We start from the raw sequence: 22,876 nt of genomic DNA, 5'->3' as shown, positions 1-22,876 counted from the left end.
GCTGTGTACTGTCAAAGGCTCTCTTTGGCTTTAGCGCCACTTTGTGCTGTGATGTAAATAATTTAATACAAGGAAATAGACTTGAGCGACTCCTCCTATAACAGAAGGGCCTACGAGAGAGAGCGTCTCAGCACAGATAGAAATTTATTGACAAATAAGTGCAAAGGGGAACTAAATGCAGGGGGTTTGTTTCTTTTATGGTTTGGTTAATTATACCAGTGACAGTATAAAACCACAAACACACACACACACACACACACACACACACACACACACACACACACACATGAATGGCTGCTCATGAACAAATGGAGAGTTAAAAAAAAAAGTCTACATTCTGAAACCTGAAGAACACTGGGCATTCATCAATTAGGTTTCCTCAAACTATATATGACACACTCAGAAATTGTTCTTCCTTCTCTGGGGTGGCATTTATTTTTATGTCCGATAGCCAGACCTTTTTAAGAAAGACTGCAAAAGATAATTTTAAGTGTGTTCATATTAAAATTTTACATTAATGCCCCATTCTCCACATTCTGCATTTATGGCAATCATGCTAGGCACTTATGAAAAAAGGCCCTTGCTTGGAGAATAGATGATTTATTTGGGTCTTTTGGGGGATCAACCTGTGGCGTGGCTGGTTTTAAACTAAAATGACAGAACAATCCATGATGGTGGCACTGAGAAGACACAGGTATGTGCTCCAGATTCGACAGCAATGAAACGTGAGAAGAAACCCAGGAGCCAGTGGGCAGGCAGCAAGCCCAGTTCATGCAGGTTAGAAAGGTTTCTGTAAACCACACGAAGAGGTCGCTCAGGTTCTCCGAGCAACGGCTCGTGTGTTGCAGGCAAGCGTTTTGCAAGTCTCCTACCACAAGGAACCAGAGCAGCCTGGGACCAGCCACACTGGACGGAAAGTGGCATTTTGCCAAATCTTCATGTCTGTCCTCCCACAGCAACACTCTGCTATACAGTCTTCTCCTTGATGTACAGGTTCGTTAGAAACTCTCGTGGCAACACCCAAAGGAGGACAAATGTTTCTATCCCACACCGGTTCTCATGGATTTAACGGTGTCCCCCAAAGACCATTCTAAGTCCTATTCTCCAGTGTCTGTGACCGTGACCTTCACTGAGAAGAGGGTCTCTGCAGATGTAATGACCTTCAGGATCTCAGCAGAGATCAGCCCGGATTTAGGGTGGGCGGGGACTCCAATGGCTGCTGTCCTTATACGAGGAAGAAAGGGCGATTTGGCAGAATCACAGGGGGAGCCAATGGGGAGAGATCCAGCAGAGGAGTTGGGAGCCCCTGTCTCCGTGACTCTGCCTGTCACTTCCAATAACACAGCAGCCCTGCCTCGTGACCCTCCATTCCTCACATTGCCACCCATCTCTCAGGCTCTACCTGGGGCTATTCCCATGTTCTCAGGGGCCCAGGGCCCACTCAGAAACCTGACATCTGCTCCTCATTCACTGCAAGGGCAGGAGAGGGCAGGAAGCCTGGAAGTGACATCGGGGCCAGATGGGGACCCAGCGGCCCTCATTGCTGTTTGACATCCCAGCACAGCCGCCAGGTCACTTCTGTGCTTTGTCTAGTTCTGAAAACACACTGAGGAATGAGAGGGATTTATGTCTATCTACACAGACAGAAGAAACAGTCCCTGGCCGGGGAGCAGGAAGCATGTGATCACATTTGCTTGGATTCTGAACTGTTACACACAGTGATCTCAGCCTCACTCGTGGGCCACGAGGCTGCCAACTGCCTGCTTCCACATCTTGAGTGAGCCCACCTAGAAGGCAGACCCTTGATGGCAGTGTGCTGCTTCAACCCGGGAGAAATACAGGAAAGGCCCTTGAGTCGGCCAGTATTTCCATCACAAACTCGATTTCAGTACAGAGAACAGGACTGTAGCTCTTATCCAGGGCATGTATTATGTTTTCATTAAGATTTCTTAGAAACCGACAGCAATATTAGTATACTAACTTGCTCAGAAAGCAAACACATCACCATCAATTCAGAAAAGATGGTCATGGGGCTGGAGAGCCATTAGGACAAATGATGACAAAAATAAGTTGCAAAATGTCTGTATGATGGTCTACAAAACCATTCAGGAAATAAACAACTCTGAGGATATGAACACATATGAAACCTAAAAACCTGATTTCAAATATCGAATGTCAGTTAATAACATATTTGTTTTTCCAGAAGGGTGTACAGAAACGCTATATGTCAGACTTTGCAGTTCTTCTTAGCCCGGAAGTCTTGGGACCTTAGCAAGTCACTCTCTTAATGATTCAGACCGCAGGTCAGCCTCCTGGCTCCCGCTGGAATAACCTTGGTGCTACTTGTTAAAGGACGACTATGCATATGAGTACTCCCGGGGAAAGTGATGACTTTGAGTCCTCAAATGTACATATTACTTATTGTCACATTAGGGACAAAAAGGAATGGCTCCTGTAAGACCAGCATTAACGATTTTGACTATTTATCTTAAATCCATTAGAAAGCGACCGATGGGCAGCGGAGGATTCAATAACATTTATGTAGTGGGATGGAGTGTTTATCATCTCAAGGATCAATACGTATGTGGGAGAGTTCAATTCTATTCTAGGTTCTTAAAGGTATTGCTATGAAGCCATCTGAGTGGTCATTCTAACGGGAGAAAGTGCAGGACAAAACATCCCAGGTAGGAAACGGAGAAGCAGGTGACCCCGCAGAGGGATGGCCATGTTGTTTCTTGAGGGATGATGTCTAGGTGATACTCTGCAAGGAACTCTGGTTCTTTTACCTCAACACTACAGCGTTTCCTGGGGGAGGACGTGCCTTTTCTCCATGAGTGAGAACAGACAGCTGGTCACTATAGAGAAAACCAGGTAGTAGGAGAAACGAACGCAACCGGGGCAAAAACAAAACAAAACAAAAACCAGGACAGGGTATTTTATAATAGGTTAATTGAAATGTACAGGTTGTCAATAACGCAAGCCAAAGGCAGCAGAACCAAGGAGGTGCCAGGGACAGAGGCAGGGGAGGGCAGTGGCGAGACAGGGATCTCCCAAGCTCCAGGAACAGGGGTGAGGGCTGTCCCCTGACCTCTGGGGAAGGCTGCCATTTGCACTGCTCCGGCCGATAGAAGACTACAGTGTCCCCAGGCTACTGGGCTGTCACTCACAGATCTGGATTCTGCCCTGACGATCGACAGCTTCCTACTTAACAGTTTAGTGATGTGTATGTAATTTAATTGGCTTTGTATCTTAGCTGGTTATTTCCAAGTGAATCACTTCTTCGACTCACGCTCTCCATTGAATCACTCAAAGCAAATTTGGACTGAGGAAGGCAGAGTTGCCTGGCATGAGATGAGTCTGTTCTTTGGACGATTGTCTTTATGGGCAGGCAGAGGAAGAATATTGCCTGTAAAAACCCCTGCACTCACAGCCTCTACTGGGAGACCAACAGGGGGTGGGGGGCCCAAGGAGGAACAGGTTCATTCACATCACAAAATAAAATGTTTGAACAGAGGACTGTATTTCTAGAAATGATTGCAAGCAACAGCAAAAAAAAAAAAAAAAAAAAAAAAAAAAGGCATGCCCTACACTCTGCAAAGCAAATGAAACCCCAGTCAAGATGTTTTTTCCAAAGCAAATGAAACCCCAGTCAAGATGTTTTTTCCAAAGCAAATGAAACCCCAGTCAAGATGCTTTTTCCAAAGCAAATGAAACTCTAGTCAAGGGATGTCAGCTATGAAGGAACACTTTTTTTAGCCTTACGAGACATCCAAAATGTATTTTGAGCTTTAACAAGAAAACTGACTTGGATCACTAATATTCACAAAGTTTGCCACTTGTGGAAAAAAATGAAAGCGCTTTTTCCTTTTGTCTCTATCTAAGCCCACACCCCCGAGCTCCCTACTTTCCCCTACATGAGATGATTCTGATGCTCGAACATTTGTTTGCATGAAAGTAACTACAATGCACGTCAGCCAAGTATTATGAACACAGCACGGTACAGAAGTTAGGCAAAAAACAGACTTCTTACCTGTCTGCCCAGGACAAGCAGTGTGATGAAGAATATAAACAGAGATACTGAGCCCATGGTCTTTAGGTCTTTCCAGATGCCTGGTCTATTAAAAAACAAACAAACAAAAAAACAGACAAAAACAATGCAAAATGACAGACACACAGGACTTAAAAGTTGTGGCAGCAACTTCAGAATCTCTAGTGCCTGTCTACATTCTACTCCCACCAAACACACGCGTGTTTTCAAATGTATCTTCAAACCCAGATTACATCAAAACAACAAAACAATCCCATTTTGAGAGTGCAATAAAAAAAAAGTCTCTCCAAATTAATATAGATTTCTTACTTTATACCAAGCTCTAACAAATATAAGAGGAAGGAATAGCAGAGTCTTAGTAATATTTTTACACTATAAATATGGATAATGTGATATATGAAGGTTGCACAATTAAGTTCGCAAACTTTCCACCATGTGCTTACACAGCAGAAAGTTCACGAACTTCATTGTCCCATCTTCCGTATGATACCTTCCGTTTTTTTAAGTCATTATTCTCAGAAAGACATAGCTTGCTAGAATTTAATAATCATGTAAGGTGTAAAAATGAAGAAGGAAACAATTTCTGCAAGCTACTGTAATCTATGAATAAGATACTTGCATACGACTTTCTCGCAGGCACCCATGCTTACTCCCGCTTTCATAGAAATGCTTTTGTGTCAGAAGGGCATGAAAAGGATGGAAACCCTAGATCCACTGGCCCACTTCCCCTCAGTTCCAGGCAGACATCAGTCACGTATCCCTGCCCAAGTTCTCCCATGCTGGCCGGGGCCCTCCATCCTCACCTCAATATTCTAGGCAATGACCACCCACACATCTGAGTTTGCTTGTGGGGTGGTCAATTTTATGAGTCAACTTGAGTGGGCCACAAGGTGCTATTAGGTCAAACATTAATTACTCTGGGTGTTTCTGTGAGGATGGTTTGGATGAGATTAACATTTCGATGGGCAGATGGAATAAACGAGATTGCCCACCATAATGTGGGCGGGCCTCATCCATCACTTGAAGGCTTGAACAGAAGCAAAAGTTGACCCAACATTGAGCCAGAGAGAATTGTCTCCCACCTGTGAACTGTGACATTGGTTCTTCCTGGTCCTATAGCAGCTTCTGTCCTTCAGACTCAAACTGGGATATCAGCTCTGCATATTTTGGACTTGCCAACCTCCATTATCATGTGAGCCAATTCTTTGTGATAAATCATACCCGTCTGTCTAATCTATATATCTACATCTCTATCATCTATAGCATGTCTCTGTCTATATCTATATCATCTACCTATATCTCTATCCATATCTATCTATATCTATATCTGTATCTATATCTGTATGATGTCTGTGTCTATATATCATCTATCTATCTCTATCCGTCTGTCTCTATCCATCTATATCTATATCTATATTTATATCTATATCTATATATATATATATGTCTATATCTATATCATCTCTCTATATCCATCTCTCTCTCCATATTTATATCTATCTCTATATCTATATCTATATCATATCCATATCTATATCTCCCATTGGTTCTAACTCTGTGGAGAAGCCTGAAAACACAGCATGCCAGGAGAAATCTACTGCCATCCCCCATGGTAGTCCTGCATAAGCTGACAAATGATAGTTTCCCACATGTAACTATAAGACAGACTTGAAATAAATCTTGATAATGTAGAGATATCATGTCACACAAGCATCATACATCACATTAAATCATTTATAAATATCACTTTCTGCTTGTGAATTGAAGTTGCTTTGAGATTTTTCTGCTTCTCCAAGGAGGGTTGAAGTGCTGATGCGATAATAAGAGGAATTGAAAACAATACTAAAGAGAAGAGCTCAGGTGGGCTTTGAAGTAAGATAGCCCAGGTTGGAGTCTTGGCTTCACCCTCTGCACTGAGCTGTGGGACCCAGGATAAACCCCTCCAAATCCCATGTTCCTTATCAGCCCAAGGGGGTGCCAATACCTACCTTATGGGATGTGTTGGTGACTGTACACCTGGTACAGAGCCTGCCACACAGGAAGCAGTTCCTAATTGGCACTCATGATTTTCAGTATTAACCAGAGTACAAGAGAGGGGATGGAACTAGGCAGTTACAGATAAGGAATGAGTGGTGAATGTCATTAACAAAACGCAAGTTCCAAGCTCAAAAGGAAAGTGGATTCCTGCAGAAATGAGGACACAATTGCCTGATCTCAGTGGTTCAAGAGCTTAGGACCTCAGAGAACTCTCCAGAAAGGTTGTGTGCATTTAGGGTGCTTTCCTCCTGACCAAACCTGCTGTGGCTGGAAGAATCCGAGCTCATCAGGCATAACGAGGTCACCAGCTTCTCTGTGAGAATGAAATAAGCTGAAAAGTGCCATTTTCCTGTCTTGCTAATGTTGGTTTTAAGAAACAAGGTTCCTTTGGAGCCCTGTCAGCTGTGTCAAACAGCACAGTTGAAGGGACTCAGGGGAGCAGATGTTTATAAACTCGCTGACTTCAATGAATGCTAAACTCATTTTTTTTCCCCTATACTGATTGTATCCACACAATCTTGACCAGTTAGTAAAAGTGGTACAATGCAGCCAACAGCCCAAGAAGATGGTGCAGGCTGGGTTTTTAATTTTCATATTGCTTCACGAACATCTTACCACTTCACAATTCCAGGGTTTGAGAAAGCAGCTGGGCCACCTCCCTCTCCCACCCACCATCCCTGTAAGCCCCAGGCTAAGAGTGAAATGCTAACTCCCAGGCCAGGACCTTACAGTAGCTTCATTGGTGCAACCAATCAGACCTCATGTCCCCTCTGCATTCCCAGGAAAGGGGCCAGGTGCCCCAAACATACAGAGCCAGCTCAGGTCCCTCTCACTGATGGAGAGTGGGAGGGAGGATCCCTTTATGCAATTCATGGCCTGCTGACCTCCATAGGCTGATGAGCAGATTCTTCTAGTCACAGCTAGCTTGATAGGGAGAAAAGAGTCCTCAATGCAAGCACAGCCTTTCTGGAGCGTTCTCTGAGGTCCCAACTGGGTTTGCAATTAATCACACAGAAAATACATGTAAGCAACCTCCTGGGAAAAATCCTTTTTTGGCAGTCCTCCTATTAATGCATTTAAACATTGGTTTAGGGGTGGAAGTGTCCTGCTCTGCTCATCTCCCAGTCCTTGAGTCTTCGTGGTGGCTGCAGGTGGGGACTAGGGATAAGCAAGACATGGAGGGCTCTCACTGCGGGGTGGGGTAGTGGACTTGAAAGTACAGACCTAAGTGGACCTCAGTCATCAGGAGCGACAGCACAGCCTGTAGAACAGACTTGTGTACCAACACATGGGTACCGTTTACACTCCTGAGAGTCTCTGTACTAGGAAGGACTGCATCTTGTTTTCTTGGGTTTCACTCAGATGTCTTTAAACCTTCTTTTATTCAACTAGCCCTCAAGCACTGTCAATGCCCCCCAGAGCCCCTGTCTCCCCTGTGGGCCTCTCATGGATGGCTGCTGTCAGGGTTCCTATAGCTTGAAGGACGAATTTCTCCGTCCATAGATTCACTCCTGGGTTACCTTGTTGTTTGTATGTTTGTGGGAGAGGTGAGAGGAAAAGGAACTTGGTGTGTGGAGGAAGCATCTGGAATAGAATCAAATTTCAGGAGGTCTTCTTGGCAGAGTCTAGTCAATTGAGTTGATCATTTTATTAGTTTCCCAAGATTGCCAAAACAACAAACCACATACTCTGTGGCTTAAAACAACAGAAATGTATTATTTCATAGTCCTGGAGGCCAGAGTCTGAAATCGAGGTGTCAGCAGGGCAGGGCGATGCTCCTTCTGAAACTTGCATGGAAATCCTTGCTGGCCCCGTCCTAGCTTCTGGTGGTTGGCCACTAGCTTTGGTGCTCCTTGGCTCATTCCTGCATCACTCCAATGCCTGCCTTCATCATCACATGACATTCTCCCTGTGTATCTCTGTCTTGCTTTGGTCATCTTCTTATACGGACACCAGCCATGTTGGATTAGGGCCCACCTTACTCCAGTATGACTTCATCTAAACTCAATACATCTGCAATGACCTGGTTCCAAATAAAGTCGTGTTCTGAGGTACAGGGCTTCAGATCTTCAACACATCTTCTTTTGGGGACACAGTTCAACCCATAACCCTTAGGTTAGCCATTTATATAAAAACGATAGCCAATTGGGTGTCAGGCCTCTCTCTCTCTCTCTCTCTCTCTCTCTCTCTCTCTCTCTCTCTCTCTCTCTCTCTCTCTCTCTCTCTCTCTCTCTCTCTCCTTTAAGTTTTAAGGATGAAATCCACTCCAGACTTTCACATACGAGGGTTGTTCCATCAGTGAGTTATACAGTGGGCAAGACAGAGCTAACAGAACTGAAGAAGTTTCTAACTCTAAGACTCAGAACTCAGCCAAAGTTCCAACCAAAATGTGACCAAATATGCTTTCTTGGATACCTAAAATTGGAGTCTGAAGACTTAGATACCCAATATGCCTATAGCCACACGCTAATTTATAGTTGGCCTTTACCTGAGGCTGTTAATAGGGCATTCGCTTTGGCTCTCAAGTTTGACAGTCCAAAGGAACAAAGAAACCTGACAAACTGAGTGACGGGTATGTCACCAGGGATCACCCGGTGAACCAGCATCTAACCTAAAGGCAAACAGTTCTGCTGAGGGAAAAAACAATGTTTGCATTCCTCTCAGGAGAGAAAGCAGTCCAGGCAGGTAGACGCAAACATTTAAATTGACAAATTTTATGTTCTTTTGGTGAAGTAAGCCTCTATTTTTTACGAAGAAAAGTACCTCAAGAAACTTAGTTTCTGTTGTGTTGGTAATAGTAGATAAACTGAGGTAAAAGCGTGCTATATCTATATTTATATATAGATCACCTCTTCTTTATCCATTCATCCATTGACAGACACTTAGGTTGTTTCCATGTCTTGGCTATTGTGAATAATGCTGCAATGAACATGGGGGCCCAGATATCTCTCCGAGGTCCTGATTTCATTTCCTTTGGATAGAGACCCAGAAGTGGGGTTGCTGGATCACATGGCAGTTCTGTCTTTAATTTTGTGAGGAAGCTCCACAGTGCTTTCCACAGTGGCTGCTCCCCATTTTACATTCCCACCAACAATGCACTAGGTCCCTGTTCTCCATGTCCTTGCCAGCACTTGTTATCTCTTGTCTTTTTGGTGACAGCCATTCTGACAGGTGAGGCCATATCTCATGTGGTTTTGATCTGCATTTCCCTGATTAGTGATGTTGAGCATCTTTTCATGTACATGTCCACCATTTGTGTGTCCTTGGAAACTGCAAAGCACGTCTTGCTCCTTTGTGTGGCAGAATTTTTAAGACCGTTTCCTCCTGCCCATCCTGCAATGCCCCAGGTCCACTGCTGACAGCTTCCGTTTTGTTTTCCCAAACAAAACTTGCTGATGTTGAAATTGCATGTTTGGGCCAGCTTTCTGTGTGTGCTCACTAGCCCTCAGCCAACGCTCGCTCTCTCCACTGCCAGTGGGGTGCACACAGGGAGCTGGCCACACACAGAGCAGGGGTGCCGGGTGAGGTACATGGAGCACAGGGTACCTGTGGGCCAGTTGGGGTGGGGGGAACCATAGGTGAGGTGCTCCCTGCGGCTCATGGGCAGAATGCATGATGGAGGCTACAATGCAGTTAGCAGAATCCCTTTAATGCCCTTTGAGAGTCCTCTCTGCCATTCTTGCAGCTCTTCGTGACCCCCAGTCATGACGTTTCCGATTTAGTACTCTGGATGGGTCAAGAAAGACACGGGCCTCCTGTAGCGTCCTGTACAGCTGGGAAGCCGGTGCTCATCACACGTGCGTGTTTTTCCTCCGCAGGAGAAACCATGGGTGAGAAGGTCTCTTGGCCCTAAGCTGTGCTGCCTTGGGGGAGGGGGGAGGGGGGTGGACTCAAACTGTTCCTACCTCAATGCATTCAAGCTTGCAGTTTTCTTCCAGTGGTGCGCTGGAACCTCTCCTCTGGGAATGTGGACTTCCACAAAGGCTGTCTGGTCCACGGGTGACTGGCTAGGAGTATCTTTCAGGGGCTCCCAGACCACAGCTGAGAGGGGCTGGGATAGGTCCATGGGCCACCAGGGCCCATGCCCGGGACCAAGGTCTGTATGATGATTACCTGATACATGGGTAGGTAAGACTCCTCCCAGACCCCTTGGCTTGTGGTACTGGAGTGCACTGCTCGCACAGATGCAAATTATTAGTCTGTGGGAGGTGCCAATTATTATTGTTGTGGTTGGGGGTGGGAAATGAGAGACATCTTATTTCGTCCTGATGCTGATGTCACTTTTCTGTGACTCTGACCATGCACAGCTCCTCACATCTGTGCTCCTTAAGCTAGTTCCCTCCTTAAAGGGGATGCCTGGCTTGGGACTTAGGGACAGTCACTCTCAAGGCACCAGCCCAGATCAGTTTTATTTGTTTACTTTTTAAAGGATCCTCGTTCAATTTTCCTTTCTGAAAGAGCTGTGTCAGCATCAGTAAGCCAGACAAAGGATGAAGAAATCTGGTTCAGTCGTTTGATGGGGAATCTCTTAAATCTCAGAAGAGAAACCAAACATTGACATTGATGGGTTTGGGCTCTGGCGTGAGGTACCGGGTTGCATCAAACACACAAGAAGGCTGAGAAATCAGGAGGGAATTCTAAACTTCCACTTTTCAGAGTCTCTCACTTGGGTTTATTTTTAAACTGATATTAGAGAAAATTGGTATTATGTTATAATTCATGTAATATCCATCTTTCGGTGGACGAATGCTTTGGGAGTATTGTGGCATCTCGGGAAGGAATGAGGTCTGGAAGTGCCAGAACTTTAAGGTCAAGATTAGCAATGGGGAGACAGGTGCACCCCACCTAGAGAGGATACTGGCTTCCTGCTGGAAGTGAAGGCCAGGCCCTGAGGCTGCTCACGTCAGCCCCCCCTGGCTTTAGGGCCATCATAACGACAAAACCAAGAGAACAAACACAAAAGGTCTGGAAGGAAATGAAGCGGCTCTGACAGGAGAAACTCCTTTATTGCAACCAAAGTACTGCTGTCTTGCTGCTGAGGTCCTAACCACAGGCAGTGCTTCTCACGCGGGTCCCCAAAGAGTAAATGTCACCCATCAGGAACTTGCTAATCTCATTTCTTCTTTTGCTACAGCTGTGCAGCACATTCAGGAGCTTTCAATTTAATAAAGGGGAGTTAAATATCATCGTCTGCTGTGTGTAAAAATCAGTAACGGTACATTTAGTTAGGGATTTGATACGGGCTGTCTGGACACAGTACAGAAATATTAAAGCATGTTTGGTTGACAATTTTGAGAATTTATTGGAAAATTAACTTCTGGTTTCATTCTCATCTTGGCTAAGGAATCATCAAATTTCCTTAATACAATTATACGTTTTTGCCACCCTACTACCCTAAGCTTGATTACAGATTATTAGGACTTTATGGTGTGGAGAATGATGACAATTAAATTAGGTGAAGAGAAGGCAATGCAGTTGTGGTTCTGAAAGTGTTCTTATTGGTCAGAAACGTTTGCTCACGGAAGGACCCACTGTGGTTGACACTGGGCTGCAAAGGAGAAGTCTGTGGTTGTGCGTTCTCAACTCAAACCATCTTTCCAGAGCAATGAATCCTTGCAAATATTTGAGGATTTGCTTTATGTTAAAAGAAATATAGAAATATTATGGAGGATTACTTAAAGCGCTCACAGGAGAAACATGAAGGCTGGTGGGTCCAGAAATAAATCTAACACTTGGGATAAAACATTGTTTTGCTGTTAAAATGTAAGAGGGAGAATATCATGATGATTAAACCTTTTCTCAAGCAGGGAATATAATATTCATTAGAAGCTTATGGAAGCAATTTGATTACAGGAAACCTTGTATAAACCAAGTGAATGGCCCTGAGAGATTGTTCCATGAGCATCTAGTCCTAAGGCTGGGAGAGTAACAAATACAATTATACCTTTTCTTGGAAGTCAATTTCTTCATAGAACAGAGAATTGCCACAGTTGATAGAAGCTCTCCCTTCTATACAAGGGTATTTTAGGAACTTTCCCATATGAAATTTAGCATTATAACTCGGAAATACATCCACTTATTTTTCCAGTATTTTTGTGTAAGTCGAAGCAACTGTTCTGAACATGGGGGCTATTTTGCTTTACAGGGCACATTTGGCAATGTCTGGAGACATTTTTGGTTGTCATGACTTTGGGTGATTGTGTCTGGCATGAAGTGGCAGAGGTCGGGAGGCTGCTAATTATCCTACAATGCACAGGGGAGCTCCTCACCCCCAACAGAAAGTTATTCAGTACAAAACATCAATAATGCTGAGGGTGAGAAACCCCAGATTATTCTTATCGATAGACTAACATAACAAAATCAACTCTCTAAACCACTGCATGCTTTCTGAGCGTCTATGATAATACACATTCTACACAATCTGTAATAAACACACACATCATCCTCTGAACCATCACTTGAAGGAAACTCTCACACAGTGATTACTAGTGACTCTCTTATTGCTACTTTGCATTTACTCAACCCACACTCACGTTACCAATGTCCCCAGAAAGAACTAATGTAAAGAGGAGGAAGGGGAAGAAGGTTACCTCTCAAATAAGACCTGGCTGTAATCATCCAGGACGTGGGCGTGCGTGTGGAGAAAGATGGTGTTGTAGCCCACCAACGCCACCATCATGATCAACATTTTCAACTCGTAATTCACCCGCAGGAAAACCGAGCAGGATATCAGTCCCAGAATGCAGCTGTATATGAAGTACTAGAACAGAAAGACACGTCAGATGAATACTCAGGACCTCTCCTGACAAATGCTGAAGTAAGAATGAAAACTGGGGACCACCACCAAGCTCACAGGTTAACTTAGAAATGTGCTGTGAAACCAGATGCCTTTTTCTGCTCATGGATCCAGTGGTCAGTGCTTGAACACATTTGATCTAGAATACTCATTGCGTGGCTTGCTGGCCCAGCTTAGCATGTTTAATAAAAATAATCATGCACATTGTCAAATAGAAATAATCCAAAAAAATTTGGACATTATAAGCCAATGCCATTTGCTTCTTGAAAATGAAAATATGACTACTTACACATTTACAGATTTTTTAAAAATTAGAGCATACAGAATCTTTTTTGGCCTTTTGTTTTTTATTAGTTTCAGGTGCACAAAACAAAGCACTAATTAGACGTTTATCATTTATATCCCTCACACAGTGTCAACCCCCCACCCCCATCCACTACCCCTCTGACATCGCACACAGCCATTGCATTTCCACTGTCTCTATTCCTAATGTTGTACTCCGCTTCTTGGAACTATGTATATACATAGTTGACATTCATTATTGTTCAGCTTCAGCTTCAGGTGTACAGTGCAGTGATCAGGCATCTACATCATCCCTGAGGTTGTCTCCCTAATGAGACAAGTGTCCATCGGATACCCTACAAAATCTTTACAATGTTATTGATTACATTCCCCAAATTTACTTTTGTATCCCCGTGGCAATTTTGTGCTTTCTAATCCCAAGGGTGGGGGGTGATAACGGGGAAGGTGAGGGGATTGGGCTTTCTTTAATTCATTAAGAGGCTATAAATCAATATGGATATTTCTGTTAAAAGCATACCAAGAACAGGCATTTTGTTAAAAGAAAACTGTGTGTCAGGGGGGCTATCTAAAACAAAAAGGATTTTAAAAACTAAAAGTTTTGACCAAGGTAAGTCAAATACCCTGGAAATGGACAGACACTGGAAGAAACAGGAAGAACCGAGGATGGGAAGAAGTGGGTCCTTGACATCTTTTCAGTTCATAGGGAGCAGCTGCAGGGGTTAAAGCTGCCCAGGGTTAACTTTCTCACTATTTACCACAATGGACAGGTGCAGTGGAGTCAGGATAGCCCTGGGTTCCATCCTGCTTTAGCCACTCATTACCTGAGTTACTTTAGGTCAGTGACTAGCTTGCCTGTGTTGCAGGGCCTTCATCTGTAAAATGAGGGTAATAATATCCTCACTGTCTTCTCAGGTCACTGAGAAGAAGAAATAACGCTCAGAGCCTGGAGGGACTAAATGACATGGCTGCCATGCTCTCAAAGCCTTGATTTGCTACATTACGGTTTTTACAAACAAGGGGTTATGGTACTAGCTTAGCATTCCTGGAACAGAAAAAGTACTGAAAAAAGTTTAATAATTGTAATAAAACATATATCTGATGGATGTTTGATAAACCCTGTCTTTAAAAACCAGCCCACTTTGTAAGCTACTCCATTTTAGTTTCATTACATGGAATAAGCTATGGATAAATTGCTTATTGTTGCCCTTCCAGCTCTTTTACTTCCCCAGCTAAGGTCATCCACAATAAGCTCTGGAAGGCTACCGATATTAGCTCATCAGTGCTGTTCTTGGCGAAGAAAGGAAAGTCAAAAAGTGAGCTGCAGTGGTCGGACAGCGTGATTCGTCCTTTATGTAGAGTCTGCTGTTATAGGTATAAACTGGGGATCGTTGTGAGATTTGGTTTTAAAAAGGATTCTGCTTCTAAAATTATGCCAAAAACCATTATTAGAATGACAGGTATCAACCAGTTCAGCCTCATCAAATGAAAAGCAAAATAAGGGGCCACTTTGATGGATATTTTTTAGGGGGGGATTGTAAAGGTTTTCTGTAATAACCCTGATTAAACAACAACATGCCAGCCAATCCCTGTACAAACAGGTCTATGGCTTTACATTTTAAAATGAGTTCCTAAGGCTTTTAAAAAGCTTTCACATTTCAGGACTATCTATGAACATACATACGTTAATGGAAAATAGGCTTTTAGTCTATTTTCTATTAAGAAAAAAACTCTCTAGAATGCTTGCAGGCCACGCATGAGGTATTCTGGGAACTAACTAAAGGTAGGTTGGGACCCCGCAGATGCCACAGAGGGATGTGTGAATGAGGGAGAATAAGTCAAGAAAGCCACGCCAGAAGCCCTGATTGTCAGCCGTCACTACCTCAGGACGCAGCCCACCAGGGAGAATGGCCAGTGGTGGACTTCAGGCTCCCGAGCTGTTCTCTATTAGGGGAGAAGTCCTGGTGACCTTATTTTTATACAGGTTTGATACAGTTAATCTAATGAGTAGTTAAGAGTTGTACTCATTATTTATATGATAATTTAAATTAGTAATTATTAATATTATTTTAATTACTAAACAATATCATTCATTAATATTAGTTAACATTAAGTTAGCTAAGTGAATATCAGTTAATATAGTCATTGACATTTTTGATATAATTAATCAATGCACTCAACTGGTATTTTAACACTAAGGGAATAGCCACTGGTATCCTGGGGAATGCACTGAAGTCTCCTTTGGCCTCAGTTTCCTCACCTGGAAAATGGGAATTCCCACAGTACCTGCTAACAGGGTAGTTTTGCTGATGGGAAGCTCTAAGTGCTTGGTAGAGTACCGAGTGCCCACATGGCCAAGTTCCTACGGTTGACTTTGCCGGACATTTTTAAATGACTCTTTTCTTTCTGCTTACAGAAATAATACCTCTGATGTTAAAAATTAGGAAAGACACAAAGGACAGGTAAAAAAATAAGGGTCTCCTACTATCCCCAATATCCAACTTGAGGGTATTAATTATTTTGTGTATATCTTTCCAGGCTTTTTCTTCTGCTACTTACTATTGGCATGATTATTTTAGAAAATTGGTGTTATACTGTTTGAGGTGTTTTTAAATGATAATTTTTAATTAATAACTTATCAAAATATATATTTCTATGTCTTTTCTACAACATCTTTTGTAATGGCTGGATATGACTAAATAATAGAATTCATTTATTGAAACAATGGAATGTGTTCTAACTTTTAGGTTGTTTGCTTTGTTTTGCTTGTTTATTGTTGATGTTCTGCAAACACTTTAATGGACGCCCTGGGAGCTAAGTCTTCGCACCATTAACATTGATTTTCAAAATGAGTGTTGCAGGGTATAAAGTATGTCTGTGTGGATGCTTTCTGATGCCTGTTATAAATGGCCCTTAAGAAGATGCATCACTTCATCCACCCACAGCAGTGATGGTGGCAGTCCTGTCACTCCCCTGTCAGCCACAGGTGTCACATAAGATGGGCTTTGAGAGGCATGAGGTGTACTCTGTGCACATACACAAAGAAACTTTCCCTGTGTTTCCCAACACCTATGAAAGGGGAAGCCAGGATTTTCTGGGCTCCTTTGGGACCCCTAAACTTTTGAGTAAACAAAAGTGTTCCTTCCTGTATAGACAGGACGTGAGCACGCCGAGTACCTTGGCAAAGCCAGCATAATTCTGTTTCTGAAGTCTTATTATTGGGACAACAGTAGCCTGTTGGCTAAGATTTTAAAGAGTTGATTGTGTATTTTTGCAGGATCTTTTCAAAGGCTGAAGTAAGTATGACCTTTCCCCATCTTGGGTTTCTAGTGATTTGCTTCTTTTGAAAATCGGATATCATACAGACTTACCCAAATGAAATTCAGAAGGACCGTATTGCCTGCAGTGGTGCCACGCTTGGTGACTTGTTCTACCCAAAAATATTGAATGGAGAGATTCAAAAAAATACTTTGCCAGATCTGTTTTTCTATCCTGTGAAAAGGCATCTTTACTTTAAACCATTCAAGTGTCTTGTGAATGTCACATGGGGACAGTTTGGAGGTGTTCTCCTGCCACTGGCCTATGGACCATGTGCTGCTAACACCATCCATTCAAGGAGGAAGAGGCAGCCCACACCGTTAGTTGAAATCTTTCTCCAAAGAGTGCAGCTCCACACTGTCCACAGTGAGATCACGGCTGGTAAGTGCCTATGGGTCTCATCTCTCACTTTCCACTTAATTAATAACAAAAAGATGTGTCTAATCCTCCCTGGGCTTTAGTGCCTAAAATGAAAGCCAGGACCCTTTGGATCCAGGAGGAAACTTCTGCCATTCTCTCTTCCTGAGCCCACAGTGACCTCCTATGGACCCCGGTCAGATGCCTCTGCCAGAGTCACAGCCTCAGAAGAACACCAGATGCAGACGCCCCTATTCTCTATACACACAGCTGTGAGAGTCCCAGGAAGTGGAAATGGCAAGATGAGGAACAGCATCAAAGCCAAATATCAAGGGAGCAAGTCAGTGAAAGAAAAATGAGGAAAGGAAATCTTTATCGCAATTGCTAGTGGGGTTTAAAAGATTGGCAGTACGTTTTAAAAAATACATATTAAATGATCAATTTCAGTCCCCCAAATAGTTCATTTAGCATTCTCTAAACTGACTATATGAGACAGAAATGGAATCGGGATAATCTATGCTACTTTTAGATGATTCTTCATAAAATGTAAAGGAGAGTATCAATATACTTTTTTTTTGCACAATTCATGGACTAAAAGATATAAGCAGTAAATAACTGATTTACATCTTTTCACTTAAAAGACTGATGTGTTAGTAATTTTTGAAATTTCAATCTAGGCCTGTTGGGACATTGGTTACAACGAGTCAGTGACGATTACTGAGGATATTATCATGGGACAGTATTTGCAATCAAAGGAGAAGCAGGAATCCAAAATGTGGTCCTGCCATCACAGTGTCAGGGAGCTAACACCAATTCACTGGAACAATTAGCAAAATCTACGAGCAACAAACCCAGAAATTCAGATATATAATTGAAACGTCAAATGCTGGGATAATGTAGCAGTTAAGAGAACAGGGCAAGAGTTGTCTGTGAGAGCATTAAAATGACACCAAGTTTGCACATGGCACCTAACTGGTGCCAGTCAGCCAGACATCTCTCGTCAAAGGCTGGCATTTTTTAACTGCTGCGAACCTACTCAGGTATTGGCACCAAAGAAGAAAAGGGACGTCTAGAACAGATGAGAAAGGGGAGGCTATACCCTTCAATGGACTAGTAGCATACAGAAAGGAAAGAAAAACAAACTTTCTTACCGGAAGGAAAAACAAGTTTTGTGCCCGCAGAATCGCTGCCTGGTTACTGGAGGCAGAAAGATTTGTGCTGGATGTGTTGGCAGTTGGAGGGATTGTTTCCTCTGAGTCGCTCAGGAAAAACTGCAAAGAAAATGTTTATTTTTCAATGAAGTAGCGCAAAGGAGACTGAAGAGTTAGAAGGGGGGTGCTAAGATGATCAGAGACCTGCTCCTTCTGGCTGGTAAGCAGGGTCACATGGGCAATGCGAACAGTTTCATCTCCTCCTTTTAGAAGCTTTGAGAATGTCTCCCGAATAAGCACATGACTATTGATTGTTGTGCTACACACTTCGTAGTGAATTCCAGAACTGCTGGATTGGTGTTTGGGAACACAGAAGCACCTCCGTTAAATATTAGATTAAAATGACAAAGCACAGGGCAGAAGGCTTCTTCGTTAGAATGACTGAGGCAGTCACCTGGCACACACACTCCACTCCCTGCCCTGAAAGCAGAGCCTGCAGTGTGTATGCAGAGTCTTCACCATCTTGGTCCAAGCATTAAATGAGTCTGTGGAGTTTTATGAGTTTTTGGTTTTAAGAGAAAAACAGTTTTATCGGCATAATGTAATAACCAGTATCAACATTTCTGTCTATTATTTGTGAGTGCTTGGCCGCTCAGGGTCACGAGGGTTTAAAATTGAGAGGATGATGCTCTTAGGACTGTTGGAAAGGGGTCCTACTTAAAAAACAAAAACAAAAAAAACAACAAAACAAAAACAACAACGAAAAAACGTAATCTTGAGAAAATAGGTGATTAGGTCTTTTGTAATGGTCACCCAGAAGGACAGTCCACCTGTTAGTAAGGTAGGAGAATCTAAATCCTCTATCTGTGTCTCTGTCTTTTCTAGAGAAGCTATTGCACAGCCCGTTGTGACAAGTGACGGAGGGTCCGACACTTTCTGTACTGTGGCTCAGGATCAGAGGAACTGTCAATAAAGACAAAACAGAGAACCACTTGGGCCAGGGCCCTTTTACTGAAAGAAATTCATCTCAGCCATAAAAGTAGGTTGTGCTTCCTGCACAGGTTAGCCATACACACTCAAGGGTCACAAAGTAAAGCTTGCCTGTACGGTTTCTATGGTTGTTTTTGCTTGCTTCCTTCCTTTTGTTTATTTCCATTGATGGCAGAGTTCATGCCAAACACTTACACCGATTTACTTAGATAGATAAGGAGGCATTTATTTACTATATTCTTGGGAATATTTCCTCTCAGATTCCAAGAATGATACTGGATACCGTGATTCTACCCACTCTATCACATGGTAAAATCAAAACACTGATTTAAAAGATCAAAGAAATTGGGGTGGCCGGTTAGCTCAGTTGGTTACAGTGTGGTGCTAATAACACCAAGGTTGCCAGTTCGATCCCCGCATGGGCCACTGTGAGCTGTGCCCTCCTTAAAAAAAAAGAAAAAAAAATCAAAGAAGTGTAGATTTCTTTATTTACTACCAAAGAATTTATCAAAAAAGTCACAACCCCTGGTTGAACTGTAAATATGCTAATTCTTTGAAAAAGTCATATCAGGAAAAACAAAAACAAAAACATTGGTTAGTAAAGTTACATAGATTTCGAGTGTATAATTCTATAATACTTCATCTATATATCGCATTGTGTGTTCATCCCCAGACTCAGGTCCTTCCATCACCATATATTGGATCCCTTTAACCCTCCTCTACCTCCCCCCCACCCCCTTTACCCTCTAGTAATCACTAAACTGTTGTCTGTGTCTATGAGTTTTTGTTTGCAAAAACTTCCTGATTATATCACCTCATAGAGAAAATAAATTCTTGCTGCACAATGAGTAGACACATATCCTGTGAAAACTTTGTCTTGTAAGGAGGCTGTACAAGAAATATGATGGTTTGAGTTTGAAAAACAGTAAGAACTTCTATCGCCAGACCTAACAAAACTTCCGCAACCGCCTTTGGCTGCTTTTCCTAGCACTTGTTAACTACCTGTAAAATCTAGAAACTTCCTTCTATGTGGCGTCACACTACAATTTTGAATCAGTTCCCCCATTCTGTCTTCTTGGTCACTTTAAAAATAACAAAAGAAAAGCACAGTTAAGAGGAGCCTTTCTCATCCTCAGGTGTCCTCTCTCACCAGGAGGCCCTGGTCGCCATCAGAGCTGGAACCAAAGAGACCTTATTTGTTTTGTGTTTGCCCTGGGCTCTTAGAGTGGAAATGAGCTTGTTCCTACTGGAGTTTGTTCTAATGCATTTGCCTCCAGAAAGACCTCAGTGCCTTTTGACAATGGCCAGGGTTTTCCCTACTTCCTGCTGCTCTTTCCTGAACGAAACTCATTCTAACTACTTACCTTTCCCACTGAACTTCAAAGGAAAATGGAATTCTGGTTCACACTAGGGTTCCTTGGAACCTCAGATCGTCAACGTGATCACTTTCAAGTGTAAAAGATCCAGGCGGAAATATTTCTACTTTGCTGGTAATAATTCTACAGAATACCTGAATCCTTAACACTGTTACGTTTCAGTTTTAGTGGTGACTTTTTCTTTTCATGTCTTGGATCTGTTTTTGTTCCTATAATACAGACACTCGATTTTTGTGAGGGGGAATAATACGTGGTTTTGTATAAATGTGTTTTCAGTGTGGTGTTATTTTGGAAAAAATGAAGAGGGAGTTTTGGGAGATTGGAGAAAATTGTTCAAGAAGGCCTAACCTCCCCTTTTCTCGGTGAATGAATAGAACATCATTTCTGGAAAAAAATACAATAAAATAAGAAACTCATGTCATCCCCTATGTAGCCAGGCACATATTCGAGAGCTACTACTCCCTCATTCCTCTCCCTTCCAGGTTTAAGTGCCACAGATTGAATTTCTAATAATCAGAATTATTTGGGGTCCTCTCCGGACCCATCGTAATATTCTACAAACTTTGTCATAATTGCGGAAATGATATCCTCATCTTAGACACGATATCCTAATAAAATCCTAATGAACACTGCATATTTGTAGCTTTATTTCCCAATTTTACCCTTCGCAGGCAATGTAAAACATCTCAGAATCATATTTTTCAAACAGTGTTAAATTTTGAACATGCGACTTAATACCGTGCTCTCTGCCTGATGACATCAGCACATTTAGAAGCCTACACGGACCCCCAGTAACTGCGGCAGACTCCCTGCGCTGGGCCTCACAGAGCCACACTGGGCATAGTGTCCTCTGGGCAGTTGCTCAGGCGAGGTTGCAAAATGAAGAGGGAAACCACATGATGACACTGTCAAGGGGGCAGAGAATTCGAGCTTCTCATGCATGACTCTAAACAGTCAGATGGACACGAACATGGAACAAAACATGCAGGTCATTGGCAATTTGACAGCCCAAACCCCGCAGTTGACAAAAGTCTGGATAACTTTTCCTCCACTTTTTACTGGGGTGTTTGGTGTCACATGGGTGAACATGAGGTGTTTAAAATGTCCGGTTAGAACCTCAGAATTCATTTCAATTCAAACTGACCTAAACGCTTTGTCATTTTCATCAGCACGTAATTAGATGTTTAAAAGGATCGGTCATTCCTGTTGACCTGTCAGTGCTGTGAAAATGTGGGTGTCGTCTTCCCCGAATGGGAGTGAGGGACCTGGGGGCCCACTTCCCTTGCACGGCACCCTGCTGATCTCAGTTCTGACCGGCCCTGAATCTGCCTCCACACCATCGGGTGACAGCGCCACTGTGTGGTGTGGCAGGGGACACGGGACCTCACATCTGCCGCACACACTCATAACTCAAGAGGACGGGATCCGAGCAGCTGCAGGGCACGCTCTGTAAATCCCCGGATGTGAGCAGAGGCCACAGCCTGACGAACAAGGCTTTCCCTTCTGTGATTAGTCAGAAACCATAAGAAAGCTCCACGGTTATTCCCTAGTAGGCGGGAAATCATTCCCTTTCTGCACCCAGTGTTGGCTGTCATACTGTTTTATGAGGCTTCTTTGAAATAAATGCAACAGGAGCATCTGATGGAAAAGAACCACTAATTTCCGGGCCTCAGGTGTTAAGGAAAATGCCATTTCTCCTGCACCGGTGGGGCCGACATCTGCTTGAGCGCTGTGAGTCGCCTCTTTCTCCATCACGAGACACAGGAGAAGGAACCAGCTTGTCGCTTCCCACTGCCTCTGCTGCCCCAGACAGGAGGTCCGTATGCAGGTGGAGCCTTATTTCCCCTTCCTCGAGGTCATCCATCAGTTTTACCCTGTCTCCCACATTCCTCACTTAGGGATGAACGCCTTTCTTTGTGAGGAAGGAAAGTGACTCTGGAAGACTTTTTCTGGTACTCAAGATGCATTTCTTCTCCCCAAAGGGATCACTGTTACAGTGGAAAAAAGTCACCTAAATGTTCAGCTCGTCAAACGTTTAGACAGTGACCTAACTGCTTGCTCATCATCACTACTTATCCTACATGAAATACAATTAGCTTCCAAATCAGATTTGTGTCCCATTTAGATTCTGTCTTTTAAAAATTAGGTGATAAATCCTAGTTTTATAAGGTCAAACTGGACTTTATAGAAATAAATCGTTTCTCTTTCAAAGGGTCATGTGCGTACCCATTCACCCAATCATTCTTTCATTTAGTAACTATTAAATCACCAGTCCTTATACGGAAAGCGTGTTCCTAAGACACAAGAGAAAAAGAAAGAAAGAAAGAAAGAAAACATTCTCTTAAGTGTGTGGATGGCTTGTGAAATGGTTCCCGTAACTTGTAGGTGCTGCCGACCGAGGAGGTCAACTCTTAGGGAGTGTGTTTTATCGTCTCTGTGCCTGCACAGGTGAGCGAACACACCTTGAGGGATGAGGAGCCTTGATTATAAGGGTGCTGTGGCC

General features: G+C 43.1%; 1 protein-coding gene across 1 annotated transcript in view; it reads right to left on the bottom strand.

The window, feature by feature from the left end:
* The window catches only part of ADCY2 (adenylate cyclase 2), a 348,725-nt gene that overhangs the window by 25,119 nt on the left and 300,730 nt on the right, over nt 1-22,876 (bottom strand). The window contains exons 17-19 of the mRNA XM_074329098.2: nt 18,008-18,127; nt 12,676-12,845; nt 4,031-4,115 (exon numbers count right to left, since the gene is read on the bottom strand). Of these exons, the coding sequence (XP_074185199.1) occupies nt 4,031-4,115; nt 12,676-12,845; nt 18,008-18,127 (375 nt within the window). The remainder of the gene's footprint in view (nt 1-4,030; nt 4,116-12,675; nt 12,846-18,007; nt 18,128-22,876) is intronic.

Source organism: Rhinolophus sinicus, chromosome 3, assembly GCF_057876585.1.
Source record: "Rhinolophus sinicus isolate RSI-liver-muscle chromosome 3, RSI-T2T, whole genome shotgun sequence".
In the NCBI taxonomy this organism is placed as follows: Eukaryota; Metazoa; Chordata; class Mammalia; order Chiroptera; family Rhinolophidae; genus Rhinolophus; species Rhinolophus sinicus.
This window is presented reverse-complemented; position numbering and strand designations above follow the sequence as displayed.